The 19,567-nt window shown below is 43.6% G+C and overlaps 1 protein-coding gene across 6 annotated transcripts in view; it reads left to right on the top strand.

Annotated features, from left to right (window-relative positions):
• Positions 1-18,972, top strand: part of tbx15 (T-box transcription factor 15) — a 36,261-nt gene extending 17,289 nt beyond the window's left edge. For all 6 annotated transcript variants that reach the window (XM_078939089.1, XM_078939091.1, XM_078939090.1 and 3 more), the window contains 4 exons: positions 4,319-4,486; positions 4,597-4,661; positions 13,039-13,136; positions 16,544-18,972. In XM_078939089.1, the coding sequence (XP_078795215.1) occupies positions 4,319-4,486; positions 4,597-4,661; positions 13,039-13,136; positions 16,544-17,376 (1,164 nt within the window). In that variant the 3' untranslated portion in view covers positions 17,377-18,972. The remainder of the gene's footprint in view (positions 1-4,318; positions 4,487-4,596; positions 4,662-13,038; positions 13,137-16,543) is intronic.
• Positions 18,973-19,567: the final 595 nt, after the last annotated feature.

Below are 19,567 nucleotides of genomic sequence, written 5' to 3'. Positions count from 1 at the left end.
GCGGCTCTTTCTTTCACATGGAGGTGGAGTCATGGCTGTCTTACATCTGGCTAACTGTTCTGTCTCCGTCACTGACGTCCATCTTGGTTGGATGCATCGTGGACTAACATTTGACTGCATACTTAAAACACAGAGACAGAAGCAGAGACACCACTGGATCATCTGGAAAGAGAAAAAACAGAGTAAAGGACGCACAAACGCGTTGGGTAGCAGCCTCAGAGGAAGTGGCTGTTGTGTGTGCAGTGCCATGGCGATGCAGTCAGCTGTTGCCTTTCAGCAGAGACAGCTGGAAAGAACAGATGCACGCTCCGCCACTTCTTCATGACTGGATCGACTCTGCAGAACTGAAGGTTGGCAGAGACCGGGGGTGTTCACGGACAGACACACCCACCAATAAAATGTTAACTGTCGAGTCTAATTATGCTTTAACTGAGCACAGAAGCTAAGTAGTGAGGATGCGGATGAATTCCTGCAGGATTTTAGAGCCACACAATTGGTGCTTGGCTGGTTCTGTGTTCGCTTGGAGTCATGTCTTTGCTTTCCACATAACTCTATGGCACCATCTATCTGCTGTTGACCTGGATCAGGTGTGTTAAACCAATAAGGAGCTTCAATGGCAGGATGGTTGGAACTGGCCCTCGAGGCCTGGATTTGGTTCACCCCTCCTCTATGAGGCTAAAGCTCAAAATGATGCCACTCCTTAGTGTTCTTGATAGATTGCTAGGAGTTTCTGATACGATTCATAGTCGATATCGGTTCATTTGAATCCATTTAGAAAAATCCGATTCACTGAAATACTAGACCGCACTCTGCAAAACATTTTTGGTAAAAACAGATTTGGCTGCCTGTGGTTTGACGCCCCAAGTTTGAAATCACAACCACAGCGACCAAAATCTCCTTTCTGACTCACCGGAGAAGTTGACTGTAGATAAATAAAAATCTACCAACCATTATTTAACAAGGTAAAAAACTATTGCTGTTAATTAAAAAAGTGTTATACAGTATTACGTTACATTCAAACGGAGAAGAAGTCACAGCATCATGAAAACATCAGATAAAAACATTTTTTTTCAAAGGATCTCCTGTATTGATTTCTAATCCATCTTTGCTTTTGCTTTTGCCGTTTTCACGCCATCTGGGAAATTTTTGGTTTTCAATCCCAAATGAGTCGTTTGTGTTTTCCTGCTGAAAAACCCCCCATGAGAAAAGGGCTTTCAGTCCATCACCTGTATTCTGAACCAAAGATTCAAACCTGCAGAGAAAACGAGGACAGATTCCCTGAAGAGGAGCAGACGGTCAGAACAAACACCTTTTACCTGATTCTGCCCCCAGATGATTCATGTTTACATGAAATCATAAAAAACTGCCTAAAAACAGGATCATGTTTAGCATCATAACATTTAGCATCGTCTCCAAATTAACACTTTTTATTAAACTTTCTGTTGCCGCTGTCAGTCCAGCAGATTTATCCTCCAGTTCTTTCTGGATCCTGGTAAAAATCCTCACATGTTCCGCTGCTTCATCAGCCAAAACTAAAGGCTACACGGAGGCAACTAGCAGAAATGACAGGGGTGGGGGGCTCTTCTCGCTTCCCTTTAGCTGCGACGGACTGACTTTTCTCTGAACAACGGAAGCCCAAGAGAACAGAGAGCTGTGAACGTAAAACCTCCATTTTCCCAAAACATCAAACATCACGTGTGAATGCCTCAGAGCTGCACTGATGGACGGCAGGAAAAGCCGTTCTCCGACTCTCTGATCTTCACCCGTTGAAGCCTCTCCGCTCTGAGCGGCTTTATAAAAGAGTATACGTTTAGGATTTGGAACCGCACCTTTGATTTGAAGATCTTGCAACATTGCATCTTAATCATTTGATTTGCAGAGCTCTGCAGCCCCAACGGGGGGGGGGGGGGGGGGTTTGGGGCTGTGGGATCAACTGCCTCACTGACACCCATCAGTTCTTAGTGACTGCTGCACAAATTTGAACTGAGTTTCGTGTCAGCAATATTTCACTCTGTTCCAAAAAAAAGCAAAACTCTTTGTTAGGTAACGTTTAGTCCACTACACAGGAGAGATTGATGTTTTCAAATAGAAGGAAACGTACCAAGGCCGTCTTCCCTCTTTTCTCCCCGTTCAATGGTCAAATTTTACTCAGTGAAGGTCAGTCGCTGTGCTGCTACAGGTCAGCCAGGCCAGACGGAGAAAAGCAGGTTCATTTGGACGGAGACATCCCTGGATTTAGAGAATCATCCACGAACATCCATGTTACTTTAGGAAAACATTTGAACATAAAATGCAGATGTTGACTTTTTGCAATGTTCCCCAATGTACGTGTGATACAAGTGGAGACACTGTGCATGGTAACACAGGTAAAGCTACTCTATAGGTGACTATTACTGGCTCTTGTCCCTGAAGTTATGGCTATTTGCCCTTTTTACTCCTTCAACCACAAGCAACTGTGGTGTGAAAGGATCTGCCGGATGTTTTGGTGTCCTCTGCCACACAAAAAAAGCATACTGGACTCCCCTTTATTGAAATTGGAAAATTCCTTTTTTTCAAGTGAATCATCACTTAATAACAGATTGTGTATTTGTCCCTTGAGGCTCAAACCTGCGTCTCCACTGGAGGTGTCCAAATGACTAGAAAAGAAACCCCTTTGAGACGCTGCGATGTGCAACAAACGTCTGAGGAGCACGCCGGTTTGTTGCATCCGGATTCTTCTTTAGAGGGAGCTCTTCTCTTCCCCTGCTCCTCCGGACTGGCCGGGTCATAAAACGTCTCATTAGAAACAGAAAGCATGAAGTGAATGTCGTGAATCATCAGACGTGACAGAAGAAGCGGAGTCTGGGAAAAAGAAAACACGGCTTTTTAATGTCTCATTCAGCGCATAAACAATGTCTCCTTTAGTTTGTGATGACATCTAGAAGTGCCGAAAGCAATCCTGTAACAGTAGAGCTAAGAGGGCAGAAAGAACAGAGTCAAAATATCAACGGGTTGGTTTTTAGGGAAATGGATCAGACCAAAATATCTTTATCCTTTAAGAAATGTTATTGTTTGACTGAACCACAGGTATTCTCTCTTTTTCCCAGCAATGCAGCTTTTATGGTCGACATGCAAAGAAAGCCGTTTGTAGCTAAACTTTTTATGGAACCGTAATCCTCCAAGTTGTTTGTCTGAACCGCGTCCTCCTTCCTGGGATTTTCAAAAGGTCTGAAATGTCATTTCTGAGAGGAAAACTTCAACCCTTTAGCAGTTTCAGCAAACATATAGATGAAAACATCTTTACTCTTCTTTTCCTAAAAAAAAAAAAAAAAACTTCTTAAAAAATGTGGTCTCCTTAAAAGACTAAGTTGTTTTAATGATGAATGTTTAAGTCTACAAAGAGGCTTCAGATTCACACGCAGTTTGATCCTTTTCTCTGGTTTTGGAGCCACAGTCGGCGCTGATCCACTGCTTGTTTGGTCTCAGCTCAGGGAAAACGTTTGACATCATCTCAGACTGAGGAGGACTTCATCCTCTCATTCTGAAGCCACACATCAACAGGAGATATTCAGTCCGTCCAACACTTCAGAGTTCAGCAGCTTTGCGGCCACAGATTCTCCCTAGACAGAAATGCTATATCTGTGATCACTTTGAGATGTTTTAGGACCACTCTCTCTTTAAAAAAGGGGAAAAGAAGTTTCACAAAACCATAAAATGTGCAGGTCACTGAAGAGCAGCCTCTGTGTGTGTCAGATTGATTGACAGCTGAATTCTGGACAGAGCAGAAAGGCACACCACGAAAAACCTGAGCGGAATAAATGTGCATGCCTTTTTGAAAGGAGTGCAGATTAAAGCCCCCTTCAGCGCCTGAGTCCTAATTTGCCTCTTTTCCGTGTGAGGTTTGAGTTGCACTGAGTGCCGTGTTTTTGATATGCAGAGGTGTTTTCTTCCCTGCAGCTCCGGTTTGAAATGACCCCCTCTGCTGTAACTAAATGTGGGTAGGGTTGGGGGGGGGGGGTGTTTGGCTCTGGGGAGGTTTTCTCACTCTCAGATTAATCAAGAGCAGACGGAGGCCCCGAGGCGAGGCTGGGGCCGACACCAACTGACGCCTCTGCTCTGCTGTGAACTAATCCTTCAGGCAGCGTCACTGCTTTCTCCTCAAAAGAGGGGAAAAAAAAAGGTGTTCAAGCTCTTATGATTTCAGTTTGCAGGAACCTTCACCTTTGATGTAGTTCTTGACCTTCAAGGGCTTCCATTTATCACACTGTGGAGCTGCGGCTCCTTAAACCCGACAAGCCTCTTGTCCAGATCCATGCTAACAGACCATCTCCACTCACAGATCATCCTGCACTCCATGCACAAGTACCAGCCTCGGGTCCACGTCATCAGGAAGGACTTCAGCAGCGAACTGTCTCCAAACAAGCCGGTGCCGAGCGGAGAAGGAGTTAAGACCTTCAGCTTCCCGGAGACGGTCTTCACCACCGTCACTGCCTACCAGAACCAGCAGGCAAGCAGCCGCCTTTGCACTTCCAGGAACCAAATGAGTTTTTTTAAAAAGCATCGCAGCCCAACTCCCCAGTTAGTTTTTCTAAATTTCTTTTCTTCTTTACCCGTCAGATTACAAGACTAAAGATCGACCGGAACCCGTTTGCCAAAGGATTCCGGGACTCAGGCAGAAACAGGTACATAACATAACTCAAGAAGGTTCTGAACTTACGGGCAAACCGGGATGTTCCTGCAAACCAAAGCAGCAGTTTAAGGGGAAAAAAACGATTTAAAGATTTGATAGGAGCCTCTGTGTCAGGCAGCCATCAGGCAGAATCTGAGCACTGATCCACGCACGCCTCGGACCAAGAAGAAAACGTACCGAAGGGCTTCATGCTAACACGAAGCAGCTGCGCTAATCAGGAGTGGAATGCAGGTGTGAAGTAAACACAGCAGACAATCCATCAAATCTACAGAAAAAACAAGATCTAGAGAAGGAATGTATAATTATGTAAATATAAATAAAGTTATTGTTAAATCTATAGTCAATTGTCTTCACTCATCTCCCAGGAATAAGATTAGCAGCCATTGAAATGGTTTTGCCCGCTTTTTATCAAATGCTACTCCTGAAATGATCTGCGTTGACATTTGTCCTCTAACAAGAAGCCCTCTTTTTACCGTCTCCATAGCAATTCAGTTCAGCGCATGTACTCCTCTGCATAGAATCACTGTTATTAACGTAAAGGCTGAAAAGTCCAAATGTCAAATTTGAGCTGGTAGAGCTCTAGCTGCTGCCATGAGGTTGACGAAGGTCTACCTCAGCTGACACAGCGGAAATACATCTACAAAGATCTTAAAGACAAATCAATATTATTGAATCCTCTCCCAATGTAACGTCAAATCTCCAATTCAAGGGCGTCAAGGCAAAACTTGGAGTCTTTATGTTTTTTTTCCAGGACCAACAGCTGCAGTCTCCTGCCGATTTCTTTCCTCACTGTGACCTTCTATATGGAAATAGTGGTCTGAATATAGCGCACTGTAACATGTGCTATAAAATCCACACTTGGGGGAGCTCGTCAGTGGACTTTTACCTTTAATTTGCCTTCTAGGAGTCCAGCCGAAAAGCTGCTCCTTTACTCCCCAGTGGGTTGGAAATGAATAAACATCTTTGGACAAACAGCTCTGCATCGGCCAAATGGCCTCCAACTCATTTCCAGACCTTCTGGTAAAAAAAAAAACGGTCTGATTTTTAATGACGTGTTGGTGAGCACTGGCACAGGAGACAGTGACCAGCTGTTTCTTTAACGTGAACAGTACAATACTGCATCTTTATACTATTTATGTTCTTTCATTTTCCAAAGTTACTAAGTGGAGACTGTGTTTACATTTTGTGGAAGCTAATAATTTGGTTATGTGCCCCTTCCTAACTATTTTCTTTAACATTCAGCCTCATAAAAACATCCACATTTCAACACATATTTAAGATCTGCTTGGAGCTCAAAGGCCATAAAGTGCAGGTGGAACAATGTTTTGTGTAAGAACATTTTAGCAGGACGTCTAGACATCTTTAGAGTTACAAGTCAAAGCACTAAGTTGGTTATTAACACTGTCTGGAGGGGTGGGGGGCATGCGTCACTCTTGAACTTTAGGCTCTTTCAGCTGTGGGCCTAGTGTCTCACTTTCCTGCTGGGTTATGTTTTGTTCCCCCCAAAAGTTTCTGTTAGCATGTTTTTGGCAGGGCATCATGCATTTTTACCACAGGCAGACATGTGCTACACAAAGCCGAGTTCCATCCCCAAATCAAACTGGCTGCGCCTCAAAAATGTGGCCTCAAACCAATGTTGCACCTTACAATCCTTTGAAACAGAAGACTAAAACGTTCTTAAACTCAAATTTCACATTTTTTAGCTCATATCCAAGTATGTCCCAGCTGCAGGTCTCCAGCATTTGTCTTCCAACAGGGAAGACAAATGATGGAAAAAGTAAATACATTTCCTTAGAAACAGTATTTAGAAGAAACTGATTAGGTTAATTGAAATTGGGTCTGTAAAATGATTTGCTTTAAGAAATGGTATAAAGTGACAAAATGTTGCTTTACTTTACATGACAGATGTCATCATCTCCAGCACATGATATATAATAAGAAGAACGATGGCAAACATGAAATAATAATAACAATGGATTGGATTTATCTGGGCTTTTCCAGACACTCAAAGTGCTTCCATTGTGTCTACTCTTCATTCACTCCTCATTCATATTAGGTGATGGTAGAGGTGTGGCTGCCATTTCGTGCCTATGGTCCCTCTGACCATCACCAGTATCATTCACGCGCATTCATGCTGGTAGGCAGTAGTGTTAAGGGTCTTGCCCAAAGGCCCTCACTGGGTGATGTTAATTGCTCGCCATTGATATGGTAACTGCCCCCAGTACCATTGTTGATTCCCCTCCGGGAATCGAACCCTGAATTACCTGGATACCAACCGAGCTACCCAGCCGCACATTAGAACATACACCCATGCACTCCCATTGTGTGCCAATACTCATTTAAAGGGTCTATATCCTGCTTTTCCTAAGCCTTTCAGAGTAAACTATATCCATATACATGAGCATATTCTACCTTTGGCACACTAAACAAACAACATCAAACTTTTGCAAAGATGGATGTTCATATTGTGCATCTACAAGGAGCCGCTAGCTTCACAGACAAAGTGGGAGTGTGGGGCGATGGGCCTGGGGTGCGATGCCGGCAGTGCAGATTCCTCCTCGAAGGGGCGGTTCTCACTGGTCTACGTCACAATGTAAGAAACCCATTCGTCTTGGTGGATTGGGAGGGGTTAGTATATAGTGAATAGATCAAAATACAGCGTCGTGGTTGTTTACATAAGGATTTAACTTTGTAAAACACTTAAAAAGCTCAAAAAGAGGATTTTTTGCATGATATAGGCGCTTTATAATGGACAGTTTCAAAACTGGAAAGTGATTCATGCTCAGATGAGTTCGTAGGTGACGCTCTTGTTTTGTAAACATTCTCTACGGGCTATAGAGGAGGACCTTCCAGCGCATGAACAATATTTGCTGGAGTATAAGTCGCTCCATAGTATAAGTCGCACTTTTGGGAAAAAAGTACAAAACATATCTGCCAGTTTCTCTGTAATTCTGCGTTCACACTGAACGCAATTCACACGTCAAATTTGATGTTCAATGCTTGTTCAACGATGTGTTCATAACCTAGACGTTTTTGACATGTGTGGGAGGAGCTACTGCCAATTTTAGCGTCATGCTAGCATTGACTTTAGATCTCATTTACATTGCATGAAAGACACGGATGACGTTGAGAGATCAGGTTCATTTATTTTCGACAAAAGCATCGTAATCGCGTCTCCATGTTTTTTATGACGATCTTTAACTGTGCACAGGAGGAGCTGAAGCTGAATGACGATGCTTTCAGCGGTTTTCTGTCTCTCTGTGATCCTGTTTAAAGACTTGCTGTCCTGCGTTAGTCAAAAAAATGAAAACAAAAATAATGATGTCTCAATGCAAATAGGAAAAATATCATAAAGTTTAGGAGGCGAACGATCAGATTCCATGCTTGTCCATTTTTTCTGTGTTGCTGTCAGTAGCTCTACGTTACAGTCTATTGCTCTGAATAGAAAAAACTCTTTATGTTGAGAAGTATTCCAATGTTTTCAAGAAATGTTCCAAAAAGTATCTGAAATGTTTCTAAAGAGTTTTTGATGAGTAAGGATCGGTGACGGACATTCTTCGGCCACAGGGTATGGTGGTGGTGGTGGTTTTCTGGGTAGTCGCGGGTGTCTCTCGTCCCTAACCCCTCAAGAATACAGGGAAGGATACTGTAAGCCTATTTACGTTCTAAAAAATCACACATTTGCACTCCTGAGTATAAGTCGCACTCCTGACCAAACTATGATAAAAATCTTGACTTGTAATCCCAAAAAATTAAGATATTCAGTTCAGAGGAATCTCCGATATCAGGGATGTGCTCTCGTATTTGGATACAATTTGGACAGATTGCATGTTTAGGAAGGAACCCTGGGAAAAACATAAAGGAAAAGTTTATTTCAGCCAGGGCTATGTGAGTTCAGCAGGACATGCAAAGCCACAGACTGCAACTTACTTTGATGATGATTCACTTCATACAGGAGGTTTTTATTTTTTAACCAACTCAACAATTACCAAGTCCTTTACACAGGCTTCCAAATTAAGGCAACTTTTTTAAAAGTTGCATCTGCAATGCAGAAGGTTTCTGAAAAGACTTGATCCCTCCACATGTAAAAAGTCTAAATGTCTTCTTCAGAGAAAGACGTTATATCACATGTGATGTGAGGACTTCCTTCCGTTCATCTGAGGACGCGTCCCCATCAGACAAGGAGCTTCTTGTTTGATCACTTTTGATTTTTTCATAAGACTCAAATATGGTGGAGTGGTCTTAAAAGCGTCTTCTGCTTTGTTTTTTCCAAATCTGGCTTTCTTCACTTGAGCCATCCCATCATTATGAATTGTCATACATCAGTCTGTTGGGGGAGAAAGAAGATGTGTTGGATCAGCAGCACATGAAAGAAGCCCCTCATCTGGTCTGCATTAATCACACAAAGATATTTGAGACATATTTTTTCATTTTTCAAACAATGGGCAGTTTGATTTATGAACTGGCATTAGAATTCCACTGCAAAAAAGTTACAGATGAAGGAGTAAAAGAGCATGAGATGCTTGTCAGGAGAGGAGGGGAAAATGAATTTATCCTCACGTACAGGTTCCTTTCCTCAGTTTGCTCCTTGTCAAGTAGAACAATGTGAGAATTTAGGCTCCAAAGCTCAGCTCTCAAACAATCTCTTTGCATTCAGGCTTAAATAATACCATTATGATTCAGGTCTAATAGAAAAGATGCTCCTTTTCTAAATTTGCTGGAAAATATTGGTTGTGGGTACACTCTTGGTGAATGACAGCATTCTGGAATGATATCTTTCCTTTTTGTTTAAAGCAGGAAAGAGCAGAAGTACAGTAAGATATGAATCCTCATCCTTTCTTTCACCTTTTTCTTGGAATTTAAAAGAAAATAGTTTCAGAGACTGTAGAAAACATGACACAAAAATAAAACAAAGCAAAGCAAAAGAAAGTAGCACATGCAGTATTTTCCAGAGGTGACGGTTTCCCATAAAAGTTTGAGGAATGGTAATGACTCCCCCTGCACTTCATTGTGTGTCATTATGCTGCAGACACTCAAACCCTTCACCAATTCACCTCTTAAATGCAGGTTCTTTAATGAAAATAGGATTTGCTTGAAAATCACTTTTTATGGACAAAACTATAATCCAACCCCCACAGGCAGAGGAAGTGTTCCATCCAGAGCAAAACTAGACAGGACAGGACAAGACAAGACAGGATAAGAGAACAGAACAAGACGGGACAGGATAGGACAAGACAGGACAGAACAAGACAAGACAAGATAGGACAAGACAGGATAGGACAGGACAAGACGGGATAGGACAGGACAAGATAAGATAGGACAAGACAGGATAGGACAGGACAAGACAAGACAAGACAAGATAGGACAAGACAGGATAGGACAGGACAGGACAAGACGGGATAAGACAGGACAAGATAAGATAGGACAAGACAGGATAGGACAAGACAGGATAGGACAGGACAAGACAAGATAGGACAAGACAGGATAGGACAGGACAAGATAAGATAGGACAAGACAGGATAGGACAAGACAGGATAGGACAGGACAAGACAAGATAGGACAAGACAGGATAGGACAGGACAAGACGGGATAGGACAGGACAAGACAAGATAGGACAAGACAGGATAGGACAGGACAAGACGGGATAGGACAGGACAAGACAGGATAGGACAAGACAGGATAGGACAGGACAAGATAAGATAGGACAAGACAGGATAGGACAAGACAGGATAGGACAGGACAAGACAAGATAGGACAAGACAGGATAGGACAGGACAAGACGGGATAGGACAGGACAAGACAAGATAGGACAAGACAGGATAGGACAGGACAAGACGGGATAGGACAGGACAAGATAAGATAGGACAAGACAGGATAGGACAGGACAAGACAAGACAAGACAAGATAGGACAAGACAGGATAGGACAGGACAGGACAAGACGGGATAAGACAGGACAAGATAAGATAGGACAAGACAGGATAGGACAAGACAGGATAGGACAGGACAAGACAAGATAGGACAAGACAGGATAGGACAGGACAAGATAAGATAGGACAAGACAGGATAGGACAAGACAGGATAGGACAGGACAAGACAAGATAGGACAAGACAGGATAGGACAGGACAAGACGGGATAGGACAGGACAAGACAAGATAGGACAAGACAGGATAGGACAGGACAAGACGGGATAGGACAGGACAAGACAGGATAGGACAAGACAGGATAGGACAGGACAAGATAAGATAGGACAAGACAGGATAGGACAAGACAGGATAGGACAGGACAAGACAAGATAGGACAAGACAGGATAGGACAGGACAAGACGGGATAGGACAGGACAAGACAAGATAGGACAAGACAGGATAGGACAGGACAAGACGGGATAGGACAGGACAAGATAAGATAGGACAAGACAAGACAAGATAGGACAAGACAGGATAGGACAGGACAAGACAGGACAAGACAAGACAAGATAGGACAAGACAGGATAGGACAGGACAGGACAAGACGGGATAAGACAGGACAAGATAAGATAGGACAAGACAGGATAGGACAAGACAGGATAGGACAGGACAAGACAGGACAAGACAAGACAAGATAGGACAAGACAGGATAGGACAGGACAGGACAAGACGGGATAGGACAAGAGAGGACAAGACAAGATAGGACAAGACAGGATAGGACAGGAAAAGACAGGACAAGACAAGACAAGATAGGACAAGACAGGATAGGACAGGACAGGACAAGACGGGATAGGACAAGAGAGGACAAGACAAGATAGGACAAGACAGGATAGGACAGGAAAAGACGAGACAAGATAGGACAAGACAGGATAGGACAGGACAAGACGGGACAGGACAGGACAAGACAGGACAGGACAGGACAAGACAAGACAAGACAGGACAGGACAATACAAGACTTTATTGATCCCCGGAGGGAAATTGAGTTGTTACAGCAGCCCGTGGCAGTAAAAGTAAACGTCATGAACAAATAAGTAAACACAGCAGCAGTTTCATTAATCCTATTCTGTGTGGTTGTACGGTCCAACTGCTTTTGTGACCTACACACACCAAAGCACCTCAGTGTCCCCAGAAGATGGAGGCGTCTCTGACCCTTTTTGTGTAGGACCCTTGTGTTTGAGTCCAGTTTATGACTGATGTCAACACCCGGGTACCTGACCACATCCACCCTCTGAACGTCCAGTCCCTGGATGACCACTGGTGGAGACTGGGAGGCCTTTTTTTTTTTTTTTTTTTTTTTTTTGAAAGCTAAGCTCATCTTGAGTAATGGCAGTGCTGTGTTGTGTCTGTGGACAGGGTTTATGACCCCATCAGAGGGATTCAGCTCACTCATTGGCTTTTCCTCCTGCAGCAGGGGCTGCATGAATGAGCGCAGTGACGGGGTGTCTGGGTAAATTAGCGTGGCGCACTAACGAGCTGCTACGCTCTGGGAGTTAGCAGCCCTAAAATAACAGGAGTGAGGGTGACAGGCGCAGGTTTCCCTGGACGGGGAACGGTGAAGTAAATCACGCAGGAAAGAGAAACACGTACAGATTGGAAATGAAACGTCCCTCAGATTTATGTGCGCAGTAAAAACCTGCAGATTCTTAACGGTCACAGTTTCCTCCAACCAGACTGCAGCTTCCTGCGTCTCTGTTGAGCTCAGTCTGTGAAAGACTCCAATCCTCAACTCTCTCCTTTTTCAGTTTGTTTCCTTCATTTTCTCCGTTTCTTTCAAGCTCCTTATTTAACGGCTGGTTACTTTTGCAAAAAACCAATGTTGGCGGATAGAATTACTTACAATGACTGTATGTTACAAATCATTTTAGTATAATAATGTCGGAAAAGAATATGACCAAAAGTGGAAAAACAACTATAATGTCAAAAGTATTAAAAGATCATTTAATGAATTCTTCTCCCCCGGAGAAATTATGAACAAAAATCTCAGTTTCTGCCATCAGGACAAGTTTTTTTAAAATAACTAAGATTTTGAATTAAGTGATTTTAACTTGATAAGTTATGATTACAACCAACCAGAGTTGAGCTTGTTTCCGATCTCTGAGAACAGCCGACTCACTGAAAAAAGACAACTTTCTGTTAAGAAAATGAGCTAGAGGATGCAGAAGACGGGGTTAACCGGAGGAAGCTGATTCGCTGTGGCGACCCCAGAAAGGAAAAGAAAAGACTGTTCAGGTTTTACATTTCTGCCCTAAAATGACTAAAGTAATGTTGTGCTTCCATGATCCAGCTTTGTGTGTGTGTGTGTGTGTGTGTGTTTGTGGGTGGGTGTTTGTGTGTGTGTGTGTTTGCCAGCCTTTCCGTTTTGTGGCCCCACCTAACCCTTCTCCTTCACACGTCTCTCCGCCAGGACCGGCCTGGAGGCCATCATGGAGACGTACGCCTTCTGGAGACCTCCAGTGAGGACCCTCACGTTTGAAGATTTCACCAGCATGCAGAAACAGCAAAGTATGGAAATGAAGATTCCCTTTTGGAAAATGATCCTGCAGCCTGTCTTGTTCACTTGTAAATTTCAGCCTGTTTTCTTGTTCGGTCGAGTCTGATTCCTTACTTCCTAAGTAGAACCAGATGGGAAAAGCTGGCAGTCATAGATGCGGACAACCTCGCTTTAATCAGAAGGAAACAAATCCACCTGACCAACATTTTACCAGCTAAGCTTTTACACACCTGAAATGAAGGCAACAAAAATATGAGTAAATATGTCTGAAAACCCTCCAGTGCAGGAGATCGGCTATGTAGTTCATTTATCTTTAACGTTTATGCACAAGGTCAAACTTTTTGGGTGACTTTCTCCTCCACAGCAGGAATGAAGTTTTTTTTTTCTTTCAAATTTCCTTTAAGTCAAAATATATATATATCAGCAACAACAAATTCACAACTGCATGTTGCTGCAAGTGCGGGTTTAAAAAAATCAGAACTTCAAAAACGTAAAAGAAAAAGCCCATTTGTACTGCAAAATCAACCCCTGGTTTGTTTGTGTATTTGTGCTTTGTGTTTGTGAGTTTTCAGCTCCTGCAAAGGTCCAACTACCCCTTGTCCTGTGTTTACATTACATAATACATGGAGGACATATAGAAAGGATATTTAGATGAAAGCTGCATTTCTGAATGTTTCTCGATTTATATTGTGGTGACATAAGAGCTGATGAAAAAATACAGTTTGAAAAAGATCTCTTTCGTTATGTCACAAATGTGCGGGGGGGGGGGGGGGGGGGGGGGGGTAGGGGCACCAGCTTCCTGCTCTGCTCCATTCTGGTGCATCCACTGTCAGACAAATAGATCCGTGTACATCTTTTTTTTCCTGGTCTGAGCTGGAATCTGGATCTAACCTTTATGGCTCTGATATTGCTGTAATTTGTGTTGCACCACTAATGTTCGTTTGGCTGATGAGGGGCTGTAAGTTAGAAACGATGGCTTAGAAAACAACACTTTTTTGTTGTTGTCAAAAAACGGCATAATTATAATGAAAGGACCACTGGGAACACTTTTACAACAGATCAGAAGACGATTGTTAGGAAAGACGGAACATCATTTAGTTTTCCTGACAATCAAGCTGAGAATTATCTCTATGTCCTGGACTTCTTCGTGCTCCTCTGACTTGTGTTATTTTTTATTTTGAACATTTGTGTCGTGTCCAGAATGACTTTCCCCGGCTGACCTCTCTGGATAGTCTCCCTGTGAATTTCAGCACACACTGCAGCAGCTTGTCCTTCACTTGAGCTTGGCCATGCGCTGCTTCTCTGACAGCTCCGCCTGCCGAACTTTTCACACGACACTGAGTAAAACGCAATAAAGTCCTTACGCTATGGATTTCATACACTTTTACAACCTGCTGTCAGCATCATGCAGACCGCCTTTGTTAGTCTTGAGTCTAAGCTCGCAGGTCCACATCATCTGTGTGCAGCCTCACACGTGTTTACGACCCCAAATTCCTCTGCAGCCATTAGGAATTAATTAAACTGCTATTGGACTCTCGGTGTCACCCTGTAAAGACGCTGAGCTGTTTTGCAGATAACGGTCACTGCAGCTCAGCCCTTATGACAGCAGACTTCTCTTCCTATTCAACTAATCAAGTGTTCTCTCTCGGCACAAAGGCACCCGAGCTCTTCTTACCAGAGGAAAACATGACATCACTAAGCTATCTTCCTCTCTTCCCTTCTTCTTCTTCTGTTTATTACTCTTCCTCCCCCTCCAAGCTCCTTGAGCAGAGCCTATAGTGACATGATCAAAGGCATATGGTGCAAAATCAGACTCTCAGCCAAACCAGTCCTGGATTATTCCGCTATGCCTGCTCCTCAGTCTGGTTTCAAACTGAATTTCTGTAGCAGCAGTCTGAACGCCGGCCAAAGTCTCATTAATAGAAAAACATCTGACTGATATACCCGAGCTATTCTTCCACCAAATGGCTCAACTTACAGATACCAGCTGTGCCAAGAAAGTCCCTCATCAGATCGTATACTTATACACGTGTACGGGTAGGACTGCTGACCACACCAAGACAAAACGGACTTTATCTACATGTAGCAATTCACAGAACCATTCATGATCATTTTTGCCATCAGTCGGAAGAGAACAGTCGCAAAAAGTCAATGCATCTAATATTTTCAAGCGGTGATAGCTGTATCAGTATGTGCACTGCTTATTTGATCGTTTGGATTTTGCATTTGTAGAGTTCATGGCAACATTCTTATTGGCAAGTATGAGGTTACAGGTTTTTTTTAAACCCCCCCCCCCCCCCCCAAACCCTGCACACTGCGCTGGGGGCCAGTTAGTGCAGTTTAAGTGATGGGGGCATGCTGCGCTTCATAGCGGCTTGATGCCTCAGTTGGCTGCATGTAGGACTGGCGCATGGGAAATCAGGGTTTGATTCTCAGCGGAGACAACAAGCTTCATCCAGTGTTGTGTCCTTGGCAGGAGCCTTTGTGCTGCTGCCTCACCATGTAGCTACATAGACCCAAGCCTGTGCCGGACCCCAGCCCGGATAGAATACAGGGTTGTTTCAGGAAGGGCATCCTTAAATCTTAAATCCTTAAAGCAACCCAGTGAAAACTGCTTTGTTTTGGCGGACCCTAAAGGGACAAGCTGAAAGGCGAACAACAACATTTCTAAGCTGCACTTCCATCACCTTTTTTGGAAAAAACGGAAAAGCAAGACAAAGTCCATTTCTGCACATGAACCAGGACTCATGGTTTGGAATAAAAAAACAACAACAGCTTTGAAACGACTCATTTAGGTTTCTTTTCCTGTGTTAGAATAAGGTGGAGGTCTGTCATCAGGAGAACATCTGTCCCATTTGGACTAAAGGACTGAAGCACACTGTGACCAGTAAAACCAAAGCATAAAGTCCTGAGTTCCCCTGGATCATGAAAAAACTCAATGATTTGAGGTGATCAGAGGTTGTATCCGATTGTAGATATTGGCAGATAAGCTATTTTTCAGCGGCATCCATTGAGTGTGAGGTCACAGTGACTGAATGCTACAAACTTTAGCGTGTCAGCCATGTGGAGGTGTTTAATCTCAGACTGATCCGTGTCTCCAAGTGGGAGAAAATTCCGGCTGAAGCTGGAGAAAAGCAAAACGTCAGGAACCTCAGTCCTGTGTTTGAACCCTTTACCATGCACAGGAACCAACCTTCTTCCAAATAACATCATTAATGATGTCGTTATGGTTGGAGTTTGTCTTGTCTTTAGTTGGGTTTGCTCCATTACATGATGAACTCATAATTGGAACATGTCTGGAAACCTGATTGCACCGCATGCTATAATGACACTTGTTTTCTGAAAGAGGGACTGGAAATACCAAACTTTCTTGTCAAATGCCGTTTGCTTCACTTTCTCTTCTTGTTTTTTTTTGCAGGTGGCAGCACAGGCACGTCCCCCACCACTTCCAGCACAGGAACCCCTTCTCCTTCAGGTGCAGCACACCTCCTGTCCCCTTCCTGCTCTCCCCCAGCCTTCCACCTGGCTCCAAACACCTTCAATGTGGGCTGCAGAGAAAATCAACTGTGTAACCTGGGATTGTCGGAGTACCCAGCTTGTGCGCGCAGCAACATGGCGGCGCTGCAGGGATACGGCGGCCTGGCTGACGGTTCCTATGGACGCCTTCAAGCTGCGGGAGGCGGTGTGGCCTCCGCTCAGTCCTCTGAATCCTTCCTTCCACAAAGGACTTCCTCCTTGATTGCTGCTGGCATGCAGGGCGGCACTCACCCCTCCCTGACCGGCAGTGGCACCAGTGGAAGCACCGGTGGCAAAATGGATGCCTATAGCAGTCAGCTGAGCTCTTTCCCAACCTCTCAGCTTCAGTATGTCATGCAGGCAGGGGGCAGCTCCGGCTCCTCTTCATCTTCATCTTCTGGATCGTCCTCTTCTTCCGCCCACATGTTTGGTGGAAGCCACCACCATGTTCAGCAGGGCTCTTACAACGCTTTCTCCCTCCACAACCCTTACAACCTGTATGGTTACAACTTCCCCACCTCTCCTCGCCTGGCTGCCAGCCCAGAAAAGCCCCAGGGGGGGCTGCTTTGCTCCTCCTCTCCTGCAGGAGCTTTTGCTGAGCGCCAGTATTTGTCCAATGGAAACATGGATGCTATGCACATGATTGGAAACACCCCCAGCAGTCAACAGGGCGGCAGCTCTTGTGATGGTCGTCAGTATAGCTCTTCTTCTCAAATGTCCATGCACATGGTGTAGAAAGAAGTCCAAGGCTCGAGCTGCTTAAAGTCTTTAAGTTAAGAACACATCTCCAGCATCGATGTGCTGAGAAACAATCCATCTGTAAGCAAACGGAACAGAGTTGTTAAACACCAAGCAAAAGCAACAACATTTCCAGAAGGCAAAGACAGAACTCAGATCAGCAACAGAACGGGAGAACGGAGGAGACGCACTCGGGTTTGGACGGGCTTTGAAGATGTCATGGTGCAATAATGGAAAGTGCTGATTCAAGCCAAACGGTCTTCACTGTGATTCACATATTTTCGCTTTACGCAGTACTTGGTTGAAATACATTGAAGGATGTATGATTCCCTGCCACAGGTTTGGTTCCATGTTCACCAAGGACACAAAGTACCAGATCCTGAAGCACTGGGTCTTCTGCAGTCACTTTGCTGGGGGTATTTTTTTTAAAAGCTCCAGCTGACATGAACACTAAACAACCAATAAATGCCATAGTCACAGGCACCCACATGGAGGTTGAGCCGTACAGCTGCTGCGGGGGATCGTGGAGGATCTAAAGAGGAGCGAAGTTGTGCAGGTTTGTCTGGTAGTTCCCTTGTTGCTGGAGCGGCCTCCTTCAGGGACGCCATTAAAGTGGAACGTGTAATTGTTGCGTGTGTGATAAATGAGTCACGAAGTCTTTGTAAAGTTGATACAGGTTATGGCGTGCAGGTGAGGTGGTCGTACGGTTGTTAAGTAAGATGCACATACTGGCTCCTCCCTGCATGCAGGTGATACGTAAGGACATTGATAAGATGCCCAGTGCCCACAATAAATATGCTATCTGGTCTAATTTCCTCATTTTAGACTGTGTGCACAGAGTACACTAGCGCTAACTGGCCCCTATGCTTCCTTAACCTTACATGTTGCTTAGGTTTTTGCAACCATCTGCAGTATGCCTGTAGGTAACAAAATGTGCATGAACGTTTTCGCCATACGGGCTTAGCGAGTGGTCCACCATCTCAAAATTTTGTGCGGACGCCCCGCCCTGCCCACATGCCCCGTACTGATGTTTTGCCCGCAGACAGCTTGTATCCACCTGTAAGGGCAGTTGTGACTAAGGCATAAGACTGGACAAGACCTCCTCCGTCGGTTTTTCTTATGGACTGGACTAGTTTCACTATTTTTGAGTGAATTACAATTACTATAACTTAAACATATAAATATATATATATATTTTTGCCAGCCACTTTATTGTGTATACACCTACACGAGATTACTACATTGTACTAGTGCAATCCACCACAGCAGTATATACAGACAACCATTTATGTACTCTTAAAAAGTTGAAAGAAATTTATTGAGACAATCTTAGCCTATTAGAATAGACTGTTCTGGATTGTTATAGATAATGTGGCCAGTAAAAACACTCACACATGTATATGGATATGCATATATGTGTCAGAATGAAACCATAAGCTTAACGTTTGTTGTTGTGTGTAACATTACAAAATAAGCCATTGCAAAAATGTTTAAAGTATGTTGTGGTGTGTATTGCAGGTGTGTGTATTTAAGAAATGAACAATGTAAAATTTTACCACCTGGTCTGTCATTAAAACTTGTGAAAAGAAAAAAGCATGGTGAGTTTCTTCTTGAACAATAAATAAACATTTAAATCCGGGTGCCAAGCACATAAAGGCTCAATAAAGAATTGTCTTTATTCAAATAGAGTCTTTCATTTACTAGTTTCTTAGAATCCAGCAACTTTTGCCATCAATGAATATTAAAGGTTTGTGTTTTAGTTCAACCTTTTAAAAACCTCAAGAAGAAAACAACGTCAATGAGAAAAAGTTGTTGCTATTTTTCTTCATGTCCTTGTCAAAGTAAAACGTAATCAGTGTTTCTAAAAATATGTTCTTCTCTACCACTTGGGTAAACAGGCACGTAAATATTTAAGACAAACCAGGTGTTGTCTACAGGGTTAATTAATGCATTGGAAGCAAATATATACGCCAAAAGCTCAAAATCAGAACAGGACGGCTGTCCAGTCCAGTCTGACATTGAGCTGAACTTCCCAGGTCCACTGTCTCAAAGGCTGTTTCCAAATTCTTTTACTACCTGCCACATACTGCACAATATATTTTTAAGATGATAAGATCCTTTTGACAGTGTCTAAGAGTGTCCATGGTCTTAGTCCTTCTTTTATATCAGATTTGCTTTTCTCCCAGAG

This window comes from Oryzias latipes, chromosome 21 (assembly GCF_053564925.1).
Source record: "Oryzias latipes strain Hd-rR chromosome 21, Olatipes_Hd-rR_3.1".
NCBI lineage: Eukaryota > Metazoa > Chordata > Actinopteri > Beloniformes > Adrianichthyidae > Oryzias > Oryzias latipes.
Note: the sequence above shows the minus strand (reverse complement) of the source record. Positions and strands in the feature narration are given on the sequence as shown.